The sequence below is a fragment of the Aedes albopictus genome, chromosome 3 (assembly GCF_035046485.1).
Source record: "Aedes albopictus strain Foshan chromosome 3, AalbF5, whole genome shotgun sequence".
Classification (NCBI taxonomy): domain Eukaryota; kingdom Metazoa; phylum Arthropoda; class Insecta; order Diptera; family Culicidae; genus Aedes; species Aedes albopictus.
Window position 1 is genome coordinate 324,206,410 of NC_085138.1, and position 22,440 is coordinate 324,228,849.

Genomic DNA, 22,440 nt, shown 5'->3' on the forward strand with positions numbered 1-22,440 from the left:
AGGGTAAAGACAATTTAGGAATCTAATCGACAAGTTGGACATTTTAAAAGAAGTTGGGGATTCTTAAGGAATTTTGGGGATTTTTAGGAGATATTGGGGATTTTAAAGGAACATTGGGGATTTTTAGAAGACATTGGGGATTTTTAAGGAACGTTGGGGATTTTTAGGAGATATTGGGAAGGGTAAAGGGAACTGAGGAATCATGGGGGTCCTTGGGAAATGATACCTTTGGGACATCTAATCAACAAGTTGGACATTTTAGGAGAAGTTGGGGATTCTTAAGGAACATTGAGGATTTTTTGGAGATATTGGGGAGGGCAAAGGGAACTTAGGAATCATGGGGGTCCTTGGGAAATAATACCTTATGGGGAATCTAATCAACCAGGTGGCCATTTTAGGAGAAGTTGGGGATTCTTAAGGGACATTGGGGATGATGATTCCTATGTTTCCTTTACCCTCTCCAATATCTCCTAAAAATTACCAATGTTTCTTAAAAAATCGCCTACTTTTGCTAAAATGATCAACTTGTAACAATCCGTTCCGTTTCGCCAAGATAACGGCTTAAGCGCCACCTTCAAAACGAAGGACCGTTACCTCTGATAATATCCCGGCATGAGAACTCCTGCTAAGGGCAGGCCTCACAGTTCAGTAGGAACCTCTTCTTACCAATTCGAACCCAAACGACGCGACTCAAACAAACCAAATCAATCCAAAATACTGAAAAATTAAATTAAAATGTTGTTGCTAATTTATTTGGAAGCTCTCTAATACTGAGCGGTAGTGAAAGGGTTAATTCGGAGCTCTATCCAATTCGGTGATGATCTGCAAATAACGGCCACGGTCTGGTAGAATGTTTTTACTAAGCTCGAAGTAATTAAAATTTTATTTAAAAACCTAGAAAACGAAAAAAAAAACTATTAAAAAGGCAAATTTAATGAGTTTTACAAGTTCTTATTTCAGTCAGTTTCGATTCCATAGAACGATTCTGAATCAAATACAACTGGCTACTGACCGTGTGACGTCACATTCGAGCTCATTCAATTCTCATCAAAAAACTCTTCTTTATACGTTGCGCAATCGTATCTTACAGCTAGGTCTGACCTTGAATTTTCCGTCGATACGCTGCTCCACGCGCTCCACGTCGTTCGCAGTCGAGCAGTCTCTCGAAGCCGAGCCACAATATGACGAACCAGCCGACCGAACGATTTGCTTCCTCCAACGTAGTCCGATGAGCCAACTCGTGCGTGGGTAGGGGTGAGGTAGAGGCGTCCTCACGCTTGGTGGAGATTCGAGCAGGTTCTGCGAAGCTCGGTACCACACGTCTTGGCGCGACGAGTTCGGGTTTCTCGGCTCACCGTATTCACCACACTCGAGCGCGAAGTGGTCGACTATCAAACGGAAGCTCGCAGTACCACAGGTGGTTCCGGTCTTGGCTGCACTCGGGAAAAATCCAGCTAGGATAAGCCCTAGATAAACCGCCCACGTTGGATGGGCAAGCGCTGTTTAAGGACACTATATGAGGAAGCCAGAATATGGCTGCCTGCACCCACATTCTTCTTCTTCTTACTTTTATGCCTTGCTTATGATTCGTATATGAGAACGCAGGAATAATAATCAAGTTTTACTACCCTTACCTTTTTTGATGTTATATAGAATTACTAACTGGTGCTCGCCAAACATTCTTCTATTCATCCGAAGCCAATTCATTGCCAGAAATCATTTTAAAACACATTCTCGTGCAAAATTCTCTTCTCAATGCACTTTTTGTTTCTTCTTCTATCTCACTTATTATTTACCCTCACCTTTGGGGAACATATTTTCACAGCCTTATTAACACTGATTCAGCCAAGCCCCACCCCTATAAAGGTTTTCACCGTTTTCGCAACACTTCAAAATTTCACCTACATCACTTTTTATACCGGAAAATCGTAGAAAAACGTGATATTCTGCGATAAAATTTTCACTCCCGATTTTAATTTTTCGAACTGTAAACATTCGCGACGGTAACTACCAGCAAGCAGAATGTGCTTTAGTATTGGTGACAACTTTGACATTGTTGTCGATAAACATTATTTGAGAATCCCTAGTTTCATTAACTTTTCCTTTGAGTTGAAACGTTAAATCTGAAACACCCGCATCACTGCTCCACTAGCCACGTCTGTCAAAAACAGAAAACTGTAAACATTCAGATTGGGTATTGCAATCAGTTTTCTCGCAATGCCACGACCGTCGAAACGGCAAAAGGCGGCTATCGACCGCGAAAACCGTAAAAAAGCGCGATCAAGTAGTCTTATTTCCATTCGTGTGACTGAAGATGTTCCCGACTGCATCAGGAATCCATCGGTGGAAGAAAGTGGTTCGGTGCCTGATCTGCAGCAACCTAACAGCCTCGCACAAATATCCTGCAGGGAAGATGATGAATCATCGACAGGTAAGCTTTTCGAGTGCCTACAGTTTTTGGAGCACAATTTTACCTACATTCTTCTATACTAGATTGGAGCCTAGACTTTCAAACGATGCCCTCAGTTGACGACCCACCGTCAAGCCCGCTGCGTGAGTACGACACACATACGATGTCCGCTGCCATCCCGGAGACTCCTTTGGAATTTGCTTTTGTTGACGACTCTTTTATATCAGAATTCGACCTACTCGTTGAGGAAATCGAGGGAACCGAGCATTCAGAAGGTATGTATCTTATTAATGTGTCATTATCCATAAGTGACAAAACATAATATGTTCGGAGATTTTAGTGGCCGTTCGTTGATTTTTCAATGTTTGTACATACCATAATATGTTTCGTCATGAGTGGAAGACCCCAGACAGCAAATAATACTTCGCGATAAAGCCTAATTGTAATATTTCATTTCAGAATCGTGGACAGAGCCGCCGGAAAGGTATGCACCATTTTCGGAAGAGCGAAACATGCCTGTGGAAAGTGGTTTCAGCAGCGAGCAGCAAAAATGGCAGAATGCAGCAAACTGTCGAGCGCACACTCCGACCGAAGGAATGAGTCCCTCGTTTGCAGCGTGTAGCGAAGCGGAACAACCATTTTCGGCCGATGGAGGAAGTTCCACGAATGCAACAGCATGCTTAGCAGAACATCCACTTCCGGTCCAAGGAATAGGATCTCGAAATGCAGAACTTTGCCAAGTCGAGCAGCCGTGTCCGGTCGAAATAGTTGGATCCATGTGCGTAGCTCATTGCCAAGCGGAGCAACCACTTTCAGCGGGAGGAAGTTGTTCTACGGGTGCAGCAGATATCCAATTGGAAAAGTTGATTTCAGACGGATTGAGTTCCTTATGTGCTTTGGAAGGGGCAGCGAAGCCGTTCGGCAGGAGTATTTGCACACGAGTTTCCACGAGGACAGCAGAATGCAGATCAGAGCAGTCTTTTCCAGCTGAAGAAAGCTGTTCCGCGAAAGCAAAAGATGGTCATGTAAAGCAGCCGTTCCCGGCCGGAATAATGAATCCCTCGGGTACAACAGATTGCCGAACAGAGCAGCCGTATTCAGTCGACAGAAGCATTTTCTCAAGTGTGGAAGAACACCGAACGGAGCATTCGTTTCCGGATAAGGGAGCATGTAATACGACGTCGCATCTTTCAGAATTAGCTGGTATATATTTAAAATCTAGTATTTACGAAATCTATATGGACCATTCACAAATTACGTATAGCAATAAGAATGAACAAATTAAAGGACTTTCGTTATTTATGTTTTTGATTGTTTTGACTAGAAAAGCAGAGCAGAGAGAGACGAAGTATCGATAATACAAGTAGGGTCTTGTACCATTCGGGCAGGTGAACCTATTTTGGGCACTTGCCGCTATAACTAAGTCAATTTCAAACCGATTGATTTGAAATTTTGTATAGAGTTAGGTACGTACAGTATCTAACTCTGTACAAATATCAAATCAATCGGTTTGAAATTGACTTAGTTATAGCGGCAAGTGCCCAAAATAGGTACACCTGCCCAAATGGTACAAGACCCTATGTAGTAATTTTTGCATGGTCCCTAAGGTTTGTGTATCAGGGATGAAGTCAATAAAATGTTCGATCCCGTTGCATTCGGTGCTACTGTTATAATTGACAAATTTATTAATTAGTAATGTTTTCATTTGTATTTTTATTTATTTATATATCATTGATTTAGATCTGCACCATCTCCAGTCAGAAACAATATTACACTTACCTCGAACAGATATGCATTCTAATGAGAAATCTTTTGGGGATCACCTCAAAAAGAGTGTGAATGTTATGGAAACTGTTGAGTCGAAAAGCAATGATATTGATACAGATTGTCACTGTGCTGCTTGCTTGAAATGGATGGATTTCAATAGCTCATTTGTGAAACCTGATAAACCATCAACTCAAAATTCATTATTGAATTCAACTGCCGTTATGGATGATTCTGAAATTACCATCATTGACGAAATGAAGAAAATTTACCGAACTCTTGGTAATGTCAAGTCCAAGCGTAGGTATATAAATCGCTCCGGGTATGTGTTACGACTTGGTTTGTACAGAAAAAGCAAACCAGTTGGAAAAGTTACTACTAAAAGGTCAGCTGAGTAAGATACTGCCACAGACAAACAGAGATAACAAACTATATCCAACTGTTTTACTTTATCGCTAGCTGACCCGGCATACATTGTTTTGCTCGTTTTATTTTATCAATATTAATTGCTGTTAATTTCTCTATAACTATTAACGTGCATCTTAACTAATTCTTGGTTAAATTACTATTAATAAAATGGCTATTAGAAATAGCTTTAAATCATGTAAAATACATAAAAACCAGGGGGAGCGACACTAGTTTTGCCAAGCCAATTATTTTTCAACTATAGTCTGTTCTTGATTTGTTATGTCAGTTTGTCTATTTGCAGAATTATATATATATTTCGTTTATTCCATTCATTTGTGTGTTTTGTTTTTTAAGATTTCAGGCGATAGATACGGACTCATTCACAGAAGTTGATATACCACAATGGAAGCCTCTGGAGGGGCGACGGATTGTAGATTTTGATTATTTCATGAAATGGCTATTGGTAACTCAAGCGTCTCATTCCCAAAACTGTATGGGAATCCTTTGTCCATACCAGGAAGACTTCCAATCGATGGTCTCTTCTGTTTTCCTCATGTGTAATGTTTGCAACAAAATCTACAAAGGTAGTTCTGAAAAACCATCTGAAAAGAAACGATTGAGAAAATGTGTAGATTGGGGCATACTGTGTAGTGGAGGTACATACACCCAAGCCTACGAACTGTTCTCGTTTTTGAATATGCCGTTCTTAAGCAGACAGGCATTTATTAAAGACGAAAACGCTATGGACGATACTTTAGAAGCAGCGTTAGAAGCGTCAACACAGATGGCAATTCAAAAAGAGAGGAAATTGATTCTAGATGAAGCAAGAGATCGAGGCGCGAATCTCATTGATGGGGAACCGATTGAGATAACGGCAGCACTTGATGGCTCGTGGGGTCAACGCAGTAATGGGCATCGCTACAATTCAGCTTCAGGATGTGCAGCGATCGTTGGTACACGATCGAAAAAAGTTTGCTTCGTTGGATGCAGAAACAAGCGCTGCATTGCTTGCGATATGAATGTTCGGAGAAATAGAAAAGGTTTGAAGCAACGTGCCCACAAATGCTATCGAAATTTTAAGGGGGCGTCTGGTGGTATGGAACCGGAGATCCTTATCGACGGTTTCGAAAAGCTTCATAAACAAGGCGTAAAAGTTACTACTGTTGTCACAGACGGAGACTCGACGACCGTGGCAAGACTAAAAAATAATTGCGAATATGGTCACGAGATACGCCAGCAGCTTTGCTGCAACCACGCCATTAAAAGTTGTGGAAAGAAATTAAGAGAGGTATTTTGTAGATATAGGGCTCTATCACAGAGAAACAAACGTCACACTCTCATCGCTTCCCATCGATCAGCTTTTTAACGGTTAATTCAAAATATTTAGTACTAGCTGTCCCGGCAAACTTTGTCTTGCCAAGTTGTGGTGCTTTGACAATTGTTAACGTCATTGCATCATGGCACCCTAGATTGGTTTCATTTCGATCATGTTGATTTTCTTCCCAGGTCATAAAAAATCAGCATTTTGTCTATTTTCTTACATTTCTAGTTCATTTCCCTAACTTTTTTTACATATAAACACTGCCACCATGAATACGAATCTAACCATGCAAGAGTCATCCTGATCGGTTCAGCCGTTCGTGACTTTTGTTGCCTCAAAGGGAAGTCAAACTCATTTTTATATATATAGATTCAGTAGTAGGTCGATTGACCACTCGCGGCGCTGGTATCGTTTTTGCTCCTGTTTGACATTTGCTCACTACCGCCATCTAGTGGCGGCCCGGCCAAACACAGCACATTTAGCATTGAGCGATTACGTTTTCGTGACGCTGTTTTTTAATGAAATTTGTTTTAAGTGTTACGTCTGTTTCTCTGTAGCTCTATTATGTAAGTCGTGTCAAACCGGTCAATTCTAAAAAAAACACTTAGTGAGATTCCTGAGATTCCCATGTTGATACATCCATTTGAAAAAGTAACCCAGCATTAAGGACATACTTGTTAGAATCCCAAAATGGCCGCCACAATTATACGAGTAAGAAAGAACAAAACAATAAAATGCACTGTTGTTTGAAGCTTGCTTCTTGAGATTTGTGCGTCTAAAGTTCGGATGCAATGTTGAAACTGGATTTCAAGACGTTTGTCCTTAATGCTAAACCTTATGGGAGATTTGGACAAGTATCAGAACGAAATAGTTGCTCTTTTAATTATTTTTTTATAATGATTATTTAGATTAAGTGCCCTAAACAACACCAGGACGTTTTTAAAAAATCGATTGAACGAACAACGAGAGGCATACGTGCCGCAATAAAACATTGTGCCGATCAGACTGATGGCAGCGATGTAGAGGGTTTGCGTCACGACATTCGTAACGCTCCTTATCATGCCTTCGGAGTTCATGACGATTGTCGCTCATATTTTTGTGTCCACAAAATGCCAGATGAAACAGGATCTGAAACGTGTGCCCGAACAAGTATTGTGGATGATCTTCAGCAGCTAGGGATATGGAATAAAGTCTTGGTAGCTGTTGAGAAAGTTGCTGCAAAGGCTGAATTTCTTTGTGAGAACAAAACTAGCAATCTGTAAGCAAATTGAAAAGCAGCACGTCAGTGCCTAGAAAAAAAAATACTTTTTTTTCAATTTTAGGGTGGAAAATCTCTATTGTCGGCTCAGCAAATACAATGTCGGTAAGCGTGTTGACACTATGAGCCGTGGCTCGTATCAGCGTAGAGTTTATATCACTGTTCTACAACATAATGAGGACTTCTCCTGGCACGACAAGTATATGGAAATGTATACCGGTGAGTGCCCGGGATTTTATATGAAAAAGATGATTCGCGAGAAAACAAACGCCTCTCTACATACGAAGAAAATTCAACAACGACCAGGCTTCTCCAGGCGCAAAACAACGAGTTATGACGAAATTGAACTAGATTATGGTGAAGACGCGGTATGTGCAATGGAAGAAGCTCAATCAGTATTCAACGTTTCGGAAATGGAAGCAAAATATCTGGTAAGTATTTGTTGAAAACACAAAATAGTACAAACACAAGTAGTTTGTAGAACATCATATACATAACATTATCAACAATAGTACGCCACAAAGAGTATTGTCCATGTAACACTTTGCAGTTTGACATTGGTGCCAGATCACACTTTGGCATAAACGGGAGAAAGTCTGATGAACTGTGAGGAATTCTGAACAACACCTCGAACACAGATTTGCTCTCGTTAGATCTGTCTTGCCCCTAGATAGTAGATGAAATTTTAATAATCAGTCCAAATAATAAAGAGATCTAATAAGAAATATTACTTTCAGGTATCAGAATGCTCGAAACAACTCTTGGAGAAAGACTTGTCCATCACTCAAATGGAAGCATACTGCCAAGGCCGGATACTAAGCAAATACGTTCCGGAAATAATAAGCTCAAGAGATTCCACGAAAGTTAAAAAATGCGAAACATTGCTTCAAAACACAACTATCTGGAATTCCTTGAAAAGTAATCGCTCGATTGTTGGGCTTACTCTGCGGTTGCTGAAGGATGAACACGGATTAAAAATGGGTGGAACAAAAATGTTCATTGACTCTTGTCACAGTTATCTTGCTTGCGTGCCAGATGGTAATTCTGTGCAAATATTTCATAGTTTTGGTTTTATTTCTTTTTTCCTCTTCTTGCAGCAGTATCCGAGGATGGATCAGTAATCCTTTTGTTGAGGAAAAAAGAATGCAAAGTAACGATTCGAGAGGTTGCTTCCAAGTCCGGCAATACACAGGGATGCAAATTAGTTGAAGGAGAGATAAAACTTGATAAAAACGCAATGATTGAGGCACAATCAGCTATGCATACTTGTAACGTCCAGAGGTGCATAATGCTGTTTGTGAATTCCAATAACCATACAGATTATCTTCTTAGCAAAATTGATTACAACGAAAGCTTTTATCAAAAGAACATTCAAGAAAAGCTCAAGAATTTTTTCGAAAACTATTTTGCAAAAAAAGTGTTCCAAAAGAATATGTCAGTTAGGAACTGATGGTTATGTGCTCTCCGTCATTTTTTATTGCAATAAATGAACCATTGTTATGTAACTAAATCTTTCTAGTTCATCAATCCAATCTTATATTATAATAGCACACTGATAAAAACGAGCGTATGAAGCCTGAGGGGAGAGGGTTTTGGTATAAATGATTTATTAATAACGAGCTGTCCCGGCAAACGTCGTATTGCCTGCCTAGTGTTTTGTCATACAGCTCCCTAGAGAAGTCCCCCGCAACTTCATCTGTATGGGAGTGCTACCTTTCAGAGATCGTACAAGTCTCACACTATGCTAAGAACTTGAGTATATAAATTACGTAAATAACATTATACACGCATGCTTGGGTCTCCAGTTAGCCTAGTGGTTAAGGCTATGGATCGCCAATCCGGAGACGGCGGGTTCGATTCCCGTTCCGGTCGGGAAAATTTTCTCGACTCCCTGGGCATAGCGTATCATTGTACTTGCCTCACAATATACAAATTCATGCAATAATGGCAGGCAAAGAAAGCCCTTCAATTAATAACTGTGGAAGTGCTCTAAGAACACTAAGTTGAAGCGAGGCAGGCCAAGTCCCAGTGGGGACGTAGAGCCATAAAGAAGAAGAAGAAGAAGAAGACGCATGCTTCTAAAATTTTCCTTTTCCAATTATTAGAACTATAAGTGTTTGAGTGCTGACCACATTGTTGAACTTAGATATGCATAAGATAAGTCAGTACCAGTCTGGTAGATGAATAGATCCATTTGCAAATCAAAACAAACTTTGACATATCTGTTTTGCAAGAGTAATTGTAGCATTTCTCTCCGCACACAAATACCATTACTGTATGGAGAAATGATGATTTCACCAATACTATTAAATGTTTGAATGCTGGCTTCATCATAACTTCACCTTAACGTGGTCACAATTATTTCTCACTCGCTTTTGGGTCAAATGGCTCACCAGCTTACCTGATTCTAATCCTTAACTTTCACAAATTTCAGGCTTTCTCAACGATTTTGCTAACCAACTCACTAAATTTACTAAAAGTTAAAAATAACTTCAAATTATTTGGAACTATTACATAAAATCCGCGCACTTACTTCGAATTTAGAACCAACTTTAATTATTTTTCCAACTTTTTTCAAAAACTCGGTTGTCTTTAACATTCCACCAGAAAAGATAAATTGATCCCGCGACGAGTTGGATCGAGCTATTTATTAACTCGCAGTAACTACCTTTTTCTATAGTGCCTTTGTGTTCTTTTAAAATCAGTCGTAGAGAGTAATTTTCCACTGGTTTTTTAATCTACGCATCAGGGAATTTTCCTATATGGAAATTTCCATCACTTACCGTTTTTGAATTTATTTGGTTCATTCGCCTTAATGTAGGCTATTTTATTTACATTACTCGAAACGCGATATCAATCAAAGCTTCTCATGCCGAAATATTTCGAAGTTAACGGTTTCAACCCAAGGTGGCTTACCGTCGCTAAGAAGTGCTTTGAGTACACACAAAATATAGAAACTTGGAAACGGAGAAAAACATTTAGGTTACAAACTTGTTGCTTGGGTTCCCCAAAGGTATCATTTCCCATGCAGACCCTCATAATTCCTAAGTTCGCCTTACCCTCCCCAATATCTCCTTAAATCCCAATCGTTCCTTAAAAAATCTCCAATGTCTTCTCAAAAGCCCCAAAACTCCTTAAAAAATCTCCTATATCTTCTAAAAAGTTCCAACATTCATTAAAAATCTCCAATATCTCCTCAAAATTTCCAATGTTCTTGAAGCATCCCCAGCTTCTCCAAAAATGTCCAACTAAACCTAACGAATCCCAAAGGTATCATTTCCCAAGGACCCCCATGATTCCTACGTTCCGATTACCCTCCCAAATATCTCCTACAATTCCTAACGCTCCTTATAAAGTTCCCTATATCTCCTAAAAATCCCCAACGTCATGAATAATCTTCAATATCTCCTGAAAATCCCCAAAGTTTCTTAAAAATCTCCAATATCTCCTAAAAATCCCCAATGTTCCTTAAAAATCTTCAATGTTCCTTAAAAATCCCCAAAATCTCCTAAAAAACCCCAATGTTCCTTGAGAATCCCCAACTTCTCCTAAAATGTCCAACTTGTTAATAAGATTCCCCAAAGGTATCATTTCCCAAGGACCCCCATGATTCCTAAATTCCCTTTAACCTCCCCAATATCTCCTCAAAATCCCCAACGTTCCTTAAAAATCCCCAAAATCTCCTAAAATGTCCAACTTGTTGATTAGATTCCCCAAAGGTATCATATCCCAAGGACCCCCATAATTCCTAAGTTCCCTTTACCCTCCCCAATATTTTCTAAAAATACCTTGAGTTCCTTAAGATTCCCCAACTTCTCCTTAAATATCCAACTTGATGATTAGATTACCCAAAGTTATCATTTCTCAAGGACCCCCATGATTCCTAAGTTCCCATTACCCACCCCAATATCTCCTAAAAATAACCAATGTTCCTTAAAAATCCCCAATATCTCCTAAAAATCCCCAATGTCCATTAAGAATCCCCAACTTCTCCTAAAATGTCCGACTTGTCGATTAGATTCCCCAAAGGTATCATATCTCAAGGACCCCCATGATTCCTAAGTTCCCTTTTCCCCTTCTCAGTATCTCCTAAAATCCCCCAATGTTCCTTAAAAATCCCCAATGTTCCTTATAAATCCCCAATATCTCCTAAAAATCCCCAATGTTCCTTAAGAATCCCCAACTTCTCCTAAAATGGCCAACTTGTTGATTAGATTCCCCAAAGGTATCATTTCTCAAGGACCGTCATGATTCCTAAGTTCCCTTTTCCCCTTCCCAATATCTCCTAAAAATCCCCAATGTTCCTTAGAAATCCCCAAGGTTCCTTAAAAATGCCCAATATCTCCTAAAAATCCCCAATGTTCCTTAAGAATCCCCAACTTCTCCTAAAATATCCAACTTGTTTATTAGGTTCCCCAAAGGTATCATTTTCCAAGGACCCCCATGATTCCTAAGTTCCCTTTACCCTCCCCAATATCGCCTAAAAATCCACAATATCCTTTAAGAAACCCCAACTTCTCCTAAAATGTCCAACTTGTTGATTCGATTCCCCAAAGGTATCATTTCTCAAGGACCCCCATGATTCCTAAGTTTCCTTTACCCGCCCCAATATCTCCTAAAAATCCCCAATATCTCCTAAAATGTCCAACTTGTTGATAAGATTCCCCAAAGGTATCATTTCCCAAGGACCCCCATGATTCCTAAGTTCCCTTTACCCTCCCCAATATCGCCTAAAAATCCCCAATATCCTTTAAGAAACCCCAACTTCTCCTAAAATGTCCAACTTGTTGATTAGATTCCCCAAAGGTATCATTTCTCAAGGACCCCCATGATTCCTAAGTTTCCTTTACCCGCCCCAATATCTCCTAAAATTCCCCAATGTTCCTTAAAAATCCCGAATGTTCCTTATAAATCCCCAATATCTCCTCTAAAAATCCCCAATGTTCCTTAAGAACCCCCAACTTCTCCTAAAGTGTCCTCCTTGTCCAATAGATTCCCCAAAGGTATCATTTCTCAAGAACCCCCATGATTCCTAAGTTCCCTTTACCCGCCCCAATATCTCCTAAAAATCCCCAATGTCCTTTAAGAATCTCCAACTTCTCCTAAAATGTCCAACTTGTTGATTAGATTCCCCAAAGGTATCATTTCCCAAGGACCTCCATGATTCCTAAGTTCCCTTTAACCTCCCCAATATCGCCTAAAAATCCCCAATGTTCCTTAAAAATCCCCAATATCTCCAAAAAATCCCTTATGTCCCTTAAGAATCCCCAACTTCTCCTAAAATATCCAACTTGTTGATTAGATTCCCCAAAGGTATCATTTCCCAAGGACCCCCATGATTCCTAAGTTTTCTTTATCCGCCCCAATATCTCGTAAAAATCCCCAATGTTCCTTAAAAATCCTCAATATCTTCTAAAATGTCCAACTTGTTGATTAGATTCCCCAAAGGTATCATTTCTCAAGGACCGCTATGATTCCTAAGTTCCCTTTTCCCCTTCCCAATATCTCCTAAAAATCCCCAATGTTCCTTAAAAATCCTCAAGGTTCCTTAAAAATGCCCAATATCCCCTAAAACTCCCCAATGTTCCTTAAGAATCCCCAATTTCTCCTAAAATATTGAACTTGTTGATTAGATTTCCCAAAGGTATCATTTCCCAAGGACCCCCATGATTCCTAAGTTCCCTTTTCCCCTCCCCAATATCTCCTAAAAATCCTCAATGTTCCTTAAGAACCCCCAACTTCTCCTAAAATGTCCTACTTGTCCAATAGATTCCCCAAAGGTATCATTTCTCAAGAACCCCCATGATTCCTAAGTTCCCTTTACCCGCCCCAATATCTCTTAAAATCCCCAATGTTCCTTGAAAATCGCCAATATCTCCTAAAATGTCCAACTTGTTGATTAGATTCCCCAAAGGTATCATTTCCCAAGGACCGCCATGATTCTTAAGTTCCCTTTTCCCCTTCCCAATATCTCCTAAAAATCCCCAATGTTCCTTAAAAATCCTCAAGGTTCCTTAAAAATGCCCAATATCTCCTAAAAATCCCCAATGTTCCTTAAGAATCCCCAACTTCTCCTAAAATATCCAACTTGTTGATTAGATTCCCCAAAGGTATCATTTCTTAAGAATCGCCATGATTCCTAAGTTCCCTTTTCCCCTCCCCAATATCGCCTAAAAATCCCCAATGTCCCTTAAGAATCCCCAACTTCTCCTAAAATGTCCAACTTGTTGATTAGATTCATTTCCCAAGGATCCCCCATGATTGGTTCCAAAGGAATTAATTGCTGTATGTTTTACAACTGAGCTGAGAAACAGGCTCTGTCCCAGTGGGAATGTTATGCAAGAAATAAGAAGACTCATTATCCTTGCACATCATACAAAAAAAAAATGAAATGCATCAAATAAGTGCATGCTCTAAATTGCCGCACGCACAGACCCCCCCATCTGAACAGCACCGCAGCAGAGCTACGAGTGCGAAGGATTTAAATGGTTGCTCTTGTAAATACACTTTCGTCGGCGCTTTCCTTTCGCTCCGTCGAAAAACAAGTTAACTGCACGTCGCACTTAGTATGCGCAAATCCAAACTCCGCCTCGAATGATTCCACAGGCGGAGATGTGACGCGACAAAGAGCGAACTCGTTTTCTGTATGCGATGACATCACCAGCAGCCAAGCCAGCAGCAGTAGTCGTCCTCATGCCGTGGAGCAACAGCACACGAACGCACGACGGATAGGGTGATGACCATTGTTTTGGCATGAAGTTAATGCAATTTGGAACGTTATTTTCAAAAACATTTTTTGGCTTAACTACAAAAGATAGAGTTTTGGTGTCAAAGAAACATTTTTAGGGAACAAGTTCGTGCATGTTTTGTGGAAGAACTTTTTTAACAAAAGCTTTATTTTCATATTTAAATCATCAAAAATGTCCAAAAAAGAGTCGATTTTTTCGACCAATTTTGGATTATTTTTCAATTTAAGGCCTTTTAGACTATTTTTACAAAGTTTACGTCCAAGAGACTAAGAAAGTAGAAGTAATAAGCTTTCAATTCGTGCGCTGATAAAGTTTGTACGATTGATAGTTTAGTAGATATGGGACTTCAAAGATAACCAAAAATTAAAAACTTAAAATGTGAATAACTCACTTAGCAGTGATTTCCGACCCTATGTTCCATGGGAACTTTTTCATCTCTCATCAAGACCTATCAGCCCTGAAAATATCCAAAATCCGGAACCAAACACCCTGTATATGATGAGTTTCATTAAATATCATTATCTAATTTTGATTTTTGCAAAATAGTTATTCATGTAACGAGTTGCAAAAAGTTTATTTTTTCAGCACGAGTCGTGCATTTATCCAACGAGGCTTCCCGGATAAAAAATTACCATTCTTTACATGGTAAATATTATTAACAAATGACTGGTTTTATTGTTCACAATAAAACACATAGTAGATATATTGTTACTTTTTACAATAGAAATTAAGCCCATATAGTTCGTACAATAAGTGAACATTAGCTTTATTAGTGACTGATTGATTCGATTGTTTTTCAATAGTTCTATAATAATTTAAAGTTACTATCAGTAAAAAATAATTTAAGTTGTTTTTAAATAGTTGCAAAAGTGCCTGCAAAGTTCTCATGGACTTTTTATTAAAAAAGAGTTTATTTCTCAATTACACTTAAAAACAATTTGTAACAAATGAATAACAATAATTATTATTGTTGCTTGGATCATGTTTGTATAATCAAATACAAAATCACTAGACATATTTTTTATAGTTTTCGTTTTAAATTTGAGTACAGTAGATGTTTCGGTTATCGAATGTTATTCGCTAAAACTGACAGACGTCAAGCCGTGTTGGCAGAGGAAGCTCTCAATGAATAACTGAGGAAGTACTTATAGAAAACTAGCTGAAAAGCAGGTTTAGCCAAGTGAGGATGTTAAGACAAGAAAAAGATGAACAATGATCTTTCTGATGTTTTCCAATAAATTAAAGGAATCTAGTAAATAGTAAACTGCCATTGATAACAATACAAATACAATTAGTTTAATGGGGTCAATTGAACCGATGTTAAAATAAACATGCAATAATATTTGTTGTTATGTAAACAGATTTCGCCTTTGAAAAACCAAAGAATTCATATTTCTCGGTAACATTTTTCTCCAGCATTTACAGATACTAATGGCCACATGAATTGTGAACGATTTATGGTATGGATCATACGACCTGAGGTCTGACTTGTGATATTTGGCAGTTATTTGAAAAGATTGAAGATAGATCTTATCAACAGCTGCCAAGCAATACATACCAGACAGACATCAGAGTGTTTGATTCTTATCATAAAATGAGCATATCATTCTGGCGGACGTTAGTGCTCGTAAATGCTGGATATAAATGTTAGCGGGAAATATAAATTCTATGGATTTTCAAAAGCGAAAACTGCTTACAAATAACAACAAATATTATTGTATTTTTATTGTAACAACGATTCATTTGGCGCCATTCAATAAGTTGTATTTGTATTGTAAGAACAATGAAAAAACATTAAGATATATTGTTATCTTTTGAAAATTGCCCTAAAAATGTCTCATAAAAACACAATACATTCTATTGTTTTTCGCGAAAAAGTGTATGAAAATTTTCTCAAAATTTTATGGTTAAGATACATAACGACCACCATTTTTTATTGTAAAAGTGCCATTTACCATTCGCCGAATGGTATAGAACAATAGGGGTGATGGTGAGTGTGTTGTGTAAATTACAATATGTTTAATGGTGAATATTTTTCGAAAAAATGGTGTTGTAACAATAAAATTTATCGTATTTTTATGATACTTTTTATCAGGACAGACAGCAGGAACAACTCGTGGACTGGTGAAGCTGGTGATCGCCAACCGTTTCGAAAACGCAATCGTTTTGCAGACAAGTGCCTTCGTCATGGGAAGGCTCACTTCGACACTTCCGACACAGCACTGTAGAGTGCATCCAAGCCTGCTTGACAACCAGCTACAAGAGAACCTTGCGGATCCGGCATACCAAACGCCGGGACCGATCGATATCATCTTGGGATCTGATGTCTTTCTTGCTCTTCTGAAGCCAGGGCAAGTCAAGGACAACGGTGGTGTTCCCGTGGCGCAAAACACGATCTTTGGGTGGATTGTGTCGGGGAATCAAGCCATCTACTCGTCGAAAATTCAAGCCAACGCATCCATCGTCAATCTGCACACAGAGCTCGATGTCAACCGTACCTTGCGAATGTTTTGGGAGCAGGAGGAGGTTCCGAAGCCGCAGCAGCTTACTCCTTCTGAACAGACAGCCGCCGAGCTCTTCAGGTCGACTCTCACACGAGACGGAAACGGGCGCTTCATCGTACGATTACCGTTCGACGATTCGAAGCCAGCGCTGGGTGAATCTCTCACTCCGGCCATCAAGCGATTGCGATCTATGGAAAGGCGTTTTCGACAGGACAAGGAATTCCACAAACAGTACACGGAGTTCCTCAGCGAGTATCTGGCACTAGGACACATGGAGGTGGTGCCAGCAAACGAGGTGGAGGTGGAGACTAGCAAGTGTTTCTATCTTCCACACCATGCCGTGGTCAAGGCCGACAGCACGACGACCAAATTGAGGGTGGTCTTCGACGCCTCGTGCGCGTCGTCAAGCGGCGCGTCCCTCAATGATAGACTCCTGGCGGGACCCAACGTCAACCAGGATCTGTTCTCGGTATTTCTACGTTTCCGAACCCACCAGGTAGCGTTTTCGGCAGACGTGGAAAAAATGTATCGCCAGGTGGTGGTACACCCAGCGGATCGTGATTTCCAGAGGATCGTGTTCCGTGAGCAGGAGGATCAACCAATCCAACACTATCGGTTGTGCACTGTGACGTATGGGACCAAGTGCGCCCCGTACCTAGCGATTGAAGCCATGAAGCAATCCGGCCGGGAGTACAAGGAAGTGTATCCGGAAGCAGCCCTGAGGATTGAACTCGATACGTACGTCGACGATTTTCTGTCAGGCGCTAAGGATGTGCAGAAAGCAAGGGACCTGAAGCAACAAGTGGTGGAGATTTTGGAGTCCGCTGGTTTCCACCTGCGGAAATGGACCACGAACTGCCCGGAGTTACTACAGGATGCAGCTCAGGACGAACAGGAACCGGTGGATGTCAAGCTAGCAGAGCAGCCAAATGCAGTCAAGGCACTCGGCATTCGGTGGCTGCCCAAAGAAGACACTTTTTCGTTCAAGGTCAGCCTCAATGTAAACAGCGTGAACACCAAGCGACAGCTACTTTCGGACTCCTGCAAGTTGTTTGATCCGTTTGGCTGGCTGGCGCCAGTGACTGTGAAGGTAAAGATTATATTCCAGCAGCTGTGGCTCAGCGAACTCTCGTGGGACGATCCACTACCTCCGGCAGTCGAATCGGCGTGGATTGAGGTCAAGGAAACACTTCAGCAAGTGGAACAGGTACACCTTCCTCGATTCGCACCCAACTACAACGGCAAAATCGAGTTGCATGGTTTTTCGGACGCCTCCGAACTGGCGTACGCAGCGGTGGTGTATGCTAGAGGGCGGAATGATTCAGGAGACATAGTTGTGAATCTTCTGGCCGCCAAGACAAGGGTGGCTCCAATCAAACAAGTGTCCCTACCGAGGTTAGAGCTCAACGCAGCAGCTCTACTATCAACGCTGATGGAATCGGTAATGCAGGCGTTCAGCCATCTGGAGGTGGAGCCTTGGGCATACACAGACAGCAGCATCGTTCTCCAATGGTTATCCGCTCATCCCCGCAAATGGAAAACGTACGTGGCCAATCGTACGTCGGCAATCTTGGAAGTGCTGCCACGTGATCGCTGGAATCACGTTCGAAGCGAGGACAACCCAGCAGACTGTGCTTCACGCGGTCTCACACCTGGCGAGCTGGTAACGCACCCCCTCTGGTGGTGTGGACCGGACGAATTGAAGTCGGAAACCGAACACTGGAAGCGAGTCCCTGTCGAGCAGGTCGACGACGAAGAGTTACTGGAGTTACGTCGGTTGAAGGTACTTCACACTGCGATACCGATCATCAGAACGAACTACGACATCGAGACAAGCCTATTGGAGCGGCGTTCGAACTACACGCTCATCGTGCGCACCCTAGCGTACGTCAATCGATTCTTGTTGGCACTCAAGGCGGACAACGAGAATCTCAATCTTGGCCTTTCACCGAACGAAATCTACGATGCCAAGATGCAGCTGGCCAGAGCTGCACAGTACGCCGCATACAAGCCGGAACTGGAACTGTTGCAGAAGGGTAACGAGTTGCCACCGAAACATAAATTATCTGCCCTTCATCCTTTTCTCGACAGCCAAGGAACGATGCGTGTGGGTGGACGCTTGCAAAATTCCGCGTACCCATACGACGTCAAACACCCGGTCATTCTCCCAGCCAACCACAAAGTGACCGAGTTACTTCTGCGAGACATTCATCTGCGAAATCTCCATGCGGGACCCAGTCTACTAGCAGTGACAGTCAATCAACAGTTCTGGGTGGTAGGACTGCAGACCGCTGTCCGTCTTACAGCTCAAGGATGTACTCGTTGCGTGCGACTCAAAGGGAAGACAGCGTCACAGCTCATGGGTAGCCTGCCTGTGCCTCGGGTGACTAGTACTCGAGCTTTCACACACGTCGGCGTGGACTATGCCGGTCCACTGAAGGTACATGCATCCTGCGTCCGCGGGGTGAAAACCACCAAGGGCTACATCGTAGTATTTGTGTGCATGGCCACAAAGGCTGTGCACTTGGAGGTTGCCAGTGACCTCTCGACGAACACCTTCATCTGTGCACTGAAGCGGTTTATCTCCAGGCGATCTCATCCGAACGAGATATGGTCCGACTGCGGTACAAACTTTGTTGGTACGGACAACTGGTTGAAGGAAATTCAAGGTGCAAGACAGACTCACAACGAAGCAGCAGGACGATTTCTCTCCAACTTGGGAATAAAGTGGATGTTCAACCCGCCTTCAGCGCCTCATCGCGGCGGCATTTGGGAGGCGGCGGTGAAGAGCGCCAAGAAGCATCTGGTCGCAGTCTTGGGCTCCGAAGCAGCAACGTACGAAGATTTCTCAACGGTTTTGGCGCAGGTGGAAGCATGCCTTAACTCGCGACCACTTTGCCCACTTTCAACGAACCCAGACAGCTACGAAGCGTTGACCCCAGGACATTTCCTGGTCGGACAGCCAATCAACCTCATCCCGGAGCCAGATGTTCGACACATTCCTATGAATCGTTTGGATAAATGGCAACTTCTGCATAAGCACACGACCGAAATCTGGAAACGTTGGCGCGATGAATATGTGTCCAGCCTGCAACCTCGGAGCAAGTGGCGTACCACCGAGGCCAACGTGGAGAAGGATCAGCTGGTGCTAGTCAAGAATGACAATGTCCCACCGGCTCAGTGGGAGTTGGCGCGCCCGGATAAAAAATTACCATTCTTTACATGGTAAATATTATTAACAAATGACTGGTTTTATTGTTCACAATAAAACACATAGTAGATATATTGTTACTTTTTACAATAGAAATCAAGCCCATATAGTTCGTACAATAAGTGAACATTAGCTTTATTAGTGACTGATTGATTCGATTGTTTTTCAATAGTTCTATAATAATTTAAAGTTACTATCAGTAAAAATTAATTTAAGTTGTTTTTAAATAGTTGCAAAAGTGCCTGCAAAGTTCTCATGGACTTTTTATTAAAAAAGAGTTTATTTCTCAATTACACTTAAAAACAATTTGTAACAAATGAATAACAATAATTATTATTGTTGCTTGGATCATGTTTGTATAATCAAATACAAAATCACTAGACATATTTTTTATAGTTTTCGTTTTAAATTTGAGTACAGTAGATGTTTCGGTTATCGAATGTTTTTCGCTAAAACTGACAGACGTCAAGCCGTGTTGGCAGAGGAAGCTCTCAATGAATAACTGAGGAAGTACTTATAGAAAACTAGCTGAAAAGCAGGTTTAGCCAAGTGAGGATGTTAAGACAAGAAAAAGATGAACAATGATCTTTCTGATGTTTTCCAATAAATTAAAGGAATCTAGTAAATAGTAAACTGCCATTGATAACAATACAAATACAATTAGTTTAATGGGGTCAATTGAACCGATGTTAAAATAAACATGCAATAATATTTGTTGTTATGTAAACAGATTTCGCCTTTGAAAAACCAAAGAATTCATATTTCTCGGTAACATTTTTCTCCAGCATTTACAGATACTAATGGCCACATGAATTGTGAACGATTTATGGTATGGATCATACGACCTGAGGTCTGACTTGTGATATTTGGCAGTTATTTGAAAAGACTGAAGATAGATCTTATCAACAGCTGCCAAGCAATACATACCAGACAGACATCAGAGTGTTTGATTCTTATCATAAAATGTGCATATCATTCTAGCGGACGTTAGTGCTCGTAAATGCTGGATATAAATGTTAGCGGGAAATATAAATTCTATGGATTTTCAAAAGCGAAAACTGCTTACAAATAACAACAAATATTATTGTATTTTTATTGTAACAACGATTCATTTGGCGCCATTCAATTAATTGTATTTGTATTGTAAGAACAATGAAAAAACATTAAGATATATTGTTATCTTTTGAAAATTGCCCTAAAAATGTCTCATAAAAACACAATACATTCTATTGTTTTTCGCGAAAAAGTGTATGAAAATTTTCTCAAAATTTTATGGTTAAGATACATAACGACCACCATTTTTTATTGTAAAAGTGCCATTTACCATTCGCCGAATGGTATAGAACAATAGGGGTGATGGTGAGTGTGTTGTGTAAATTACAATATGTTTAATGGTGAATATTTTTCGAAAAAATGGTGTTGTAACAATAAAATTTATCGTATTTTTATGATACTTTTTATCAGGGTTGTCGAGTTGAATAAATACGAAGCGTGTTAGAAAATCAAATTTTGCAACGAGTTTCATACAACATTTTATGCAATGTTTTTTTTTTAATAATGCTTGTATAATGAAAAAATCATTGCATAAAATGACTATTTCGATCTCACTTTTATTTGAATTAATCACCAAACTCATTTTGGCAAAATATGCGCGTTATTATATCAAGAAACTTCACCGAAGACTTACACTGGGAAAAAAATCTTCATTCCTTCTATGTGTCCGGGACATGGATTTTTGCAATGGGGGTAAACAAATGTTTTCCATTAGTGCGACTCATACTTTTGATGAGACACCATACATCAGCGACTTATACAATTTAGAGCACATACTATTCATGTGCTAATTTGCTTGCGTAATCGGGTATTGGTTGCATATACTTTGGATGTGGTTTGGCACATGGATATTTTCCATTAAGTATGAGGCAATTTTCCTGAGTGTAATAGTTTTAAAGTTATTTAATTCTGATCGTGAAATCGAACATTTAAAACACTGTGGTCTACCCATTTTTTGTAAACATCCATGCCGCACATAGAATATGTAACATCCGCACATTTTTTAAATTAGCTCGTGCACTTACATGAGCATGTGAATATTTTGCAATAATTGGGTTGTTTAGTGATTACAATATTGCTATTTTCTATAGTTTAATCGAAAGACCTCATTTTTCTGAACATACCGTGATTTTATTGGATTCCAATACCTTTGTTTTGATGGTTAAATTAACAAAACAGTTTTTATTTTCGTGGATAGAATGACAGTTCAATCGATAAAATGACAGTTCGACCCGAACAAAAAAATTTCCTCATACAAACTTTAAATGCATTTAAAAAATAGTTCCCGGACTCCAAAAATTATGAAATTTTGGATTTCGACTCATTTTTGGGCGGAGAATCCGATTATGAAATAATCCGGATATCCCTGAAGAACCCAATTTTGATATGGCTATCTCACTCGGTTTATGAACCACCTTTAAACACTAAAAAATATTGATATTTTGCAAAAATGTGAGCGTGAGCAATTTTAGAAAATTTGCGAATTTTACACATTCTATGTGCTGCATGGATGTTTACAAAAAATGAGTACTTTCATTTTAGAGAGTAGACAGAATTCAGGTAATTTGGACACTTCCATTTGATTTTGTCGTAAAACGTCCAAAATATACACGCATAACGGTCTGTTCAAAATATCTGAATTTCCAGGAATCCAAGGAAAATTTCAACTCAAAACCTCCTCGACTTGACCTGGTCCAGGATCCAGGAATTGAATTCGATTTGGACGATCAGTTCAAAACATCGAGAAAGCACTGTAGAATCT

At 40.2% G+C, this 22,440-nt stretch overlaps 2 protein-coding genes across 2 annotated transcripts in view; both read left to right on the forward strand.

Annotated features, from left to right (window-relative positions):
- The first annotated feature begins 1,508 nt into the window (after positions 1–1,508).
- On the forward strand, positions 1,509–3,828 carry LOC109406299 (uncharacterized). Its single transcript, XM_029867098.2, has 3 exons — positions 1,509–2,431; positions 2,494–2,685; positions 2,870–3,828. The coding sequence occupies exons 1-3, from the start codon at positions 2,218–2,220 to the stop codon at positions 3,766–3,768; spliced, it is 1,305 nt and encodes a 434-aa protein (XP_029722958.2). The 5' UTR covers positions 1,509–2,217; the 3' UTR covers positions 3,769–3,828.
- A 3,455-nt stretch (positions 3,829–7,283) lies between these two features.
- Positions 7,284–22,440, forward strand: part of LOC134290827 (uncharacterized) — a 29,764-nt gene continuing 14,607 nt past the window's right edge. The window contains exons 1-2 of the mRNA XM_062858032.1: positions 7,284–7,380; positions 16,006–19,604. Of these exons, the coding sequence (XP_062714016.1) occupies positions 7,284–7,380; positions 16,006–19,604 (3,696 nt within the window). The remainder of the gene's footprint in view (positions 7,381–16,005; positions 19,605–22,440) is intronic.

Coding starts and splice junctions, on each gene's coding strand:
- LOC109406299 (XM_029867098.2), top strand. CDS start 2,218: ATGCCACGACCGTCGAAACGGCAAAAGGCGGCTATCGACCGCGAAAAC. Junction 2,432..2,493: donor AGATGATGAATCATCGACAG/GTAAGCTTTTCG, acceptor CTTCTATACTAG/ATTGGAGCCTAGACTTTCAA. Junction 2,686..2,869: donor GGGAACCGAGCATTCAGAAG/GTATGTATCTTA, acceptor ATTTCATTTCAG/AATCGTGGACAGAGCCGCCG.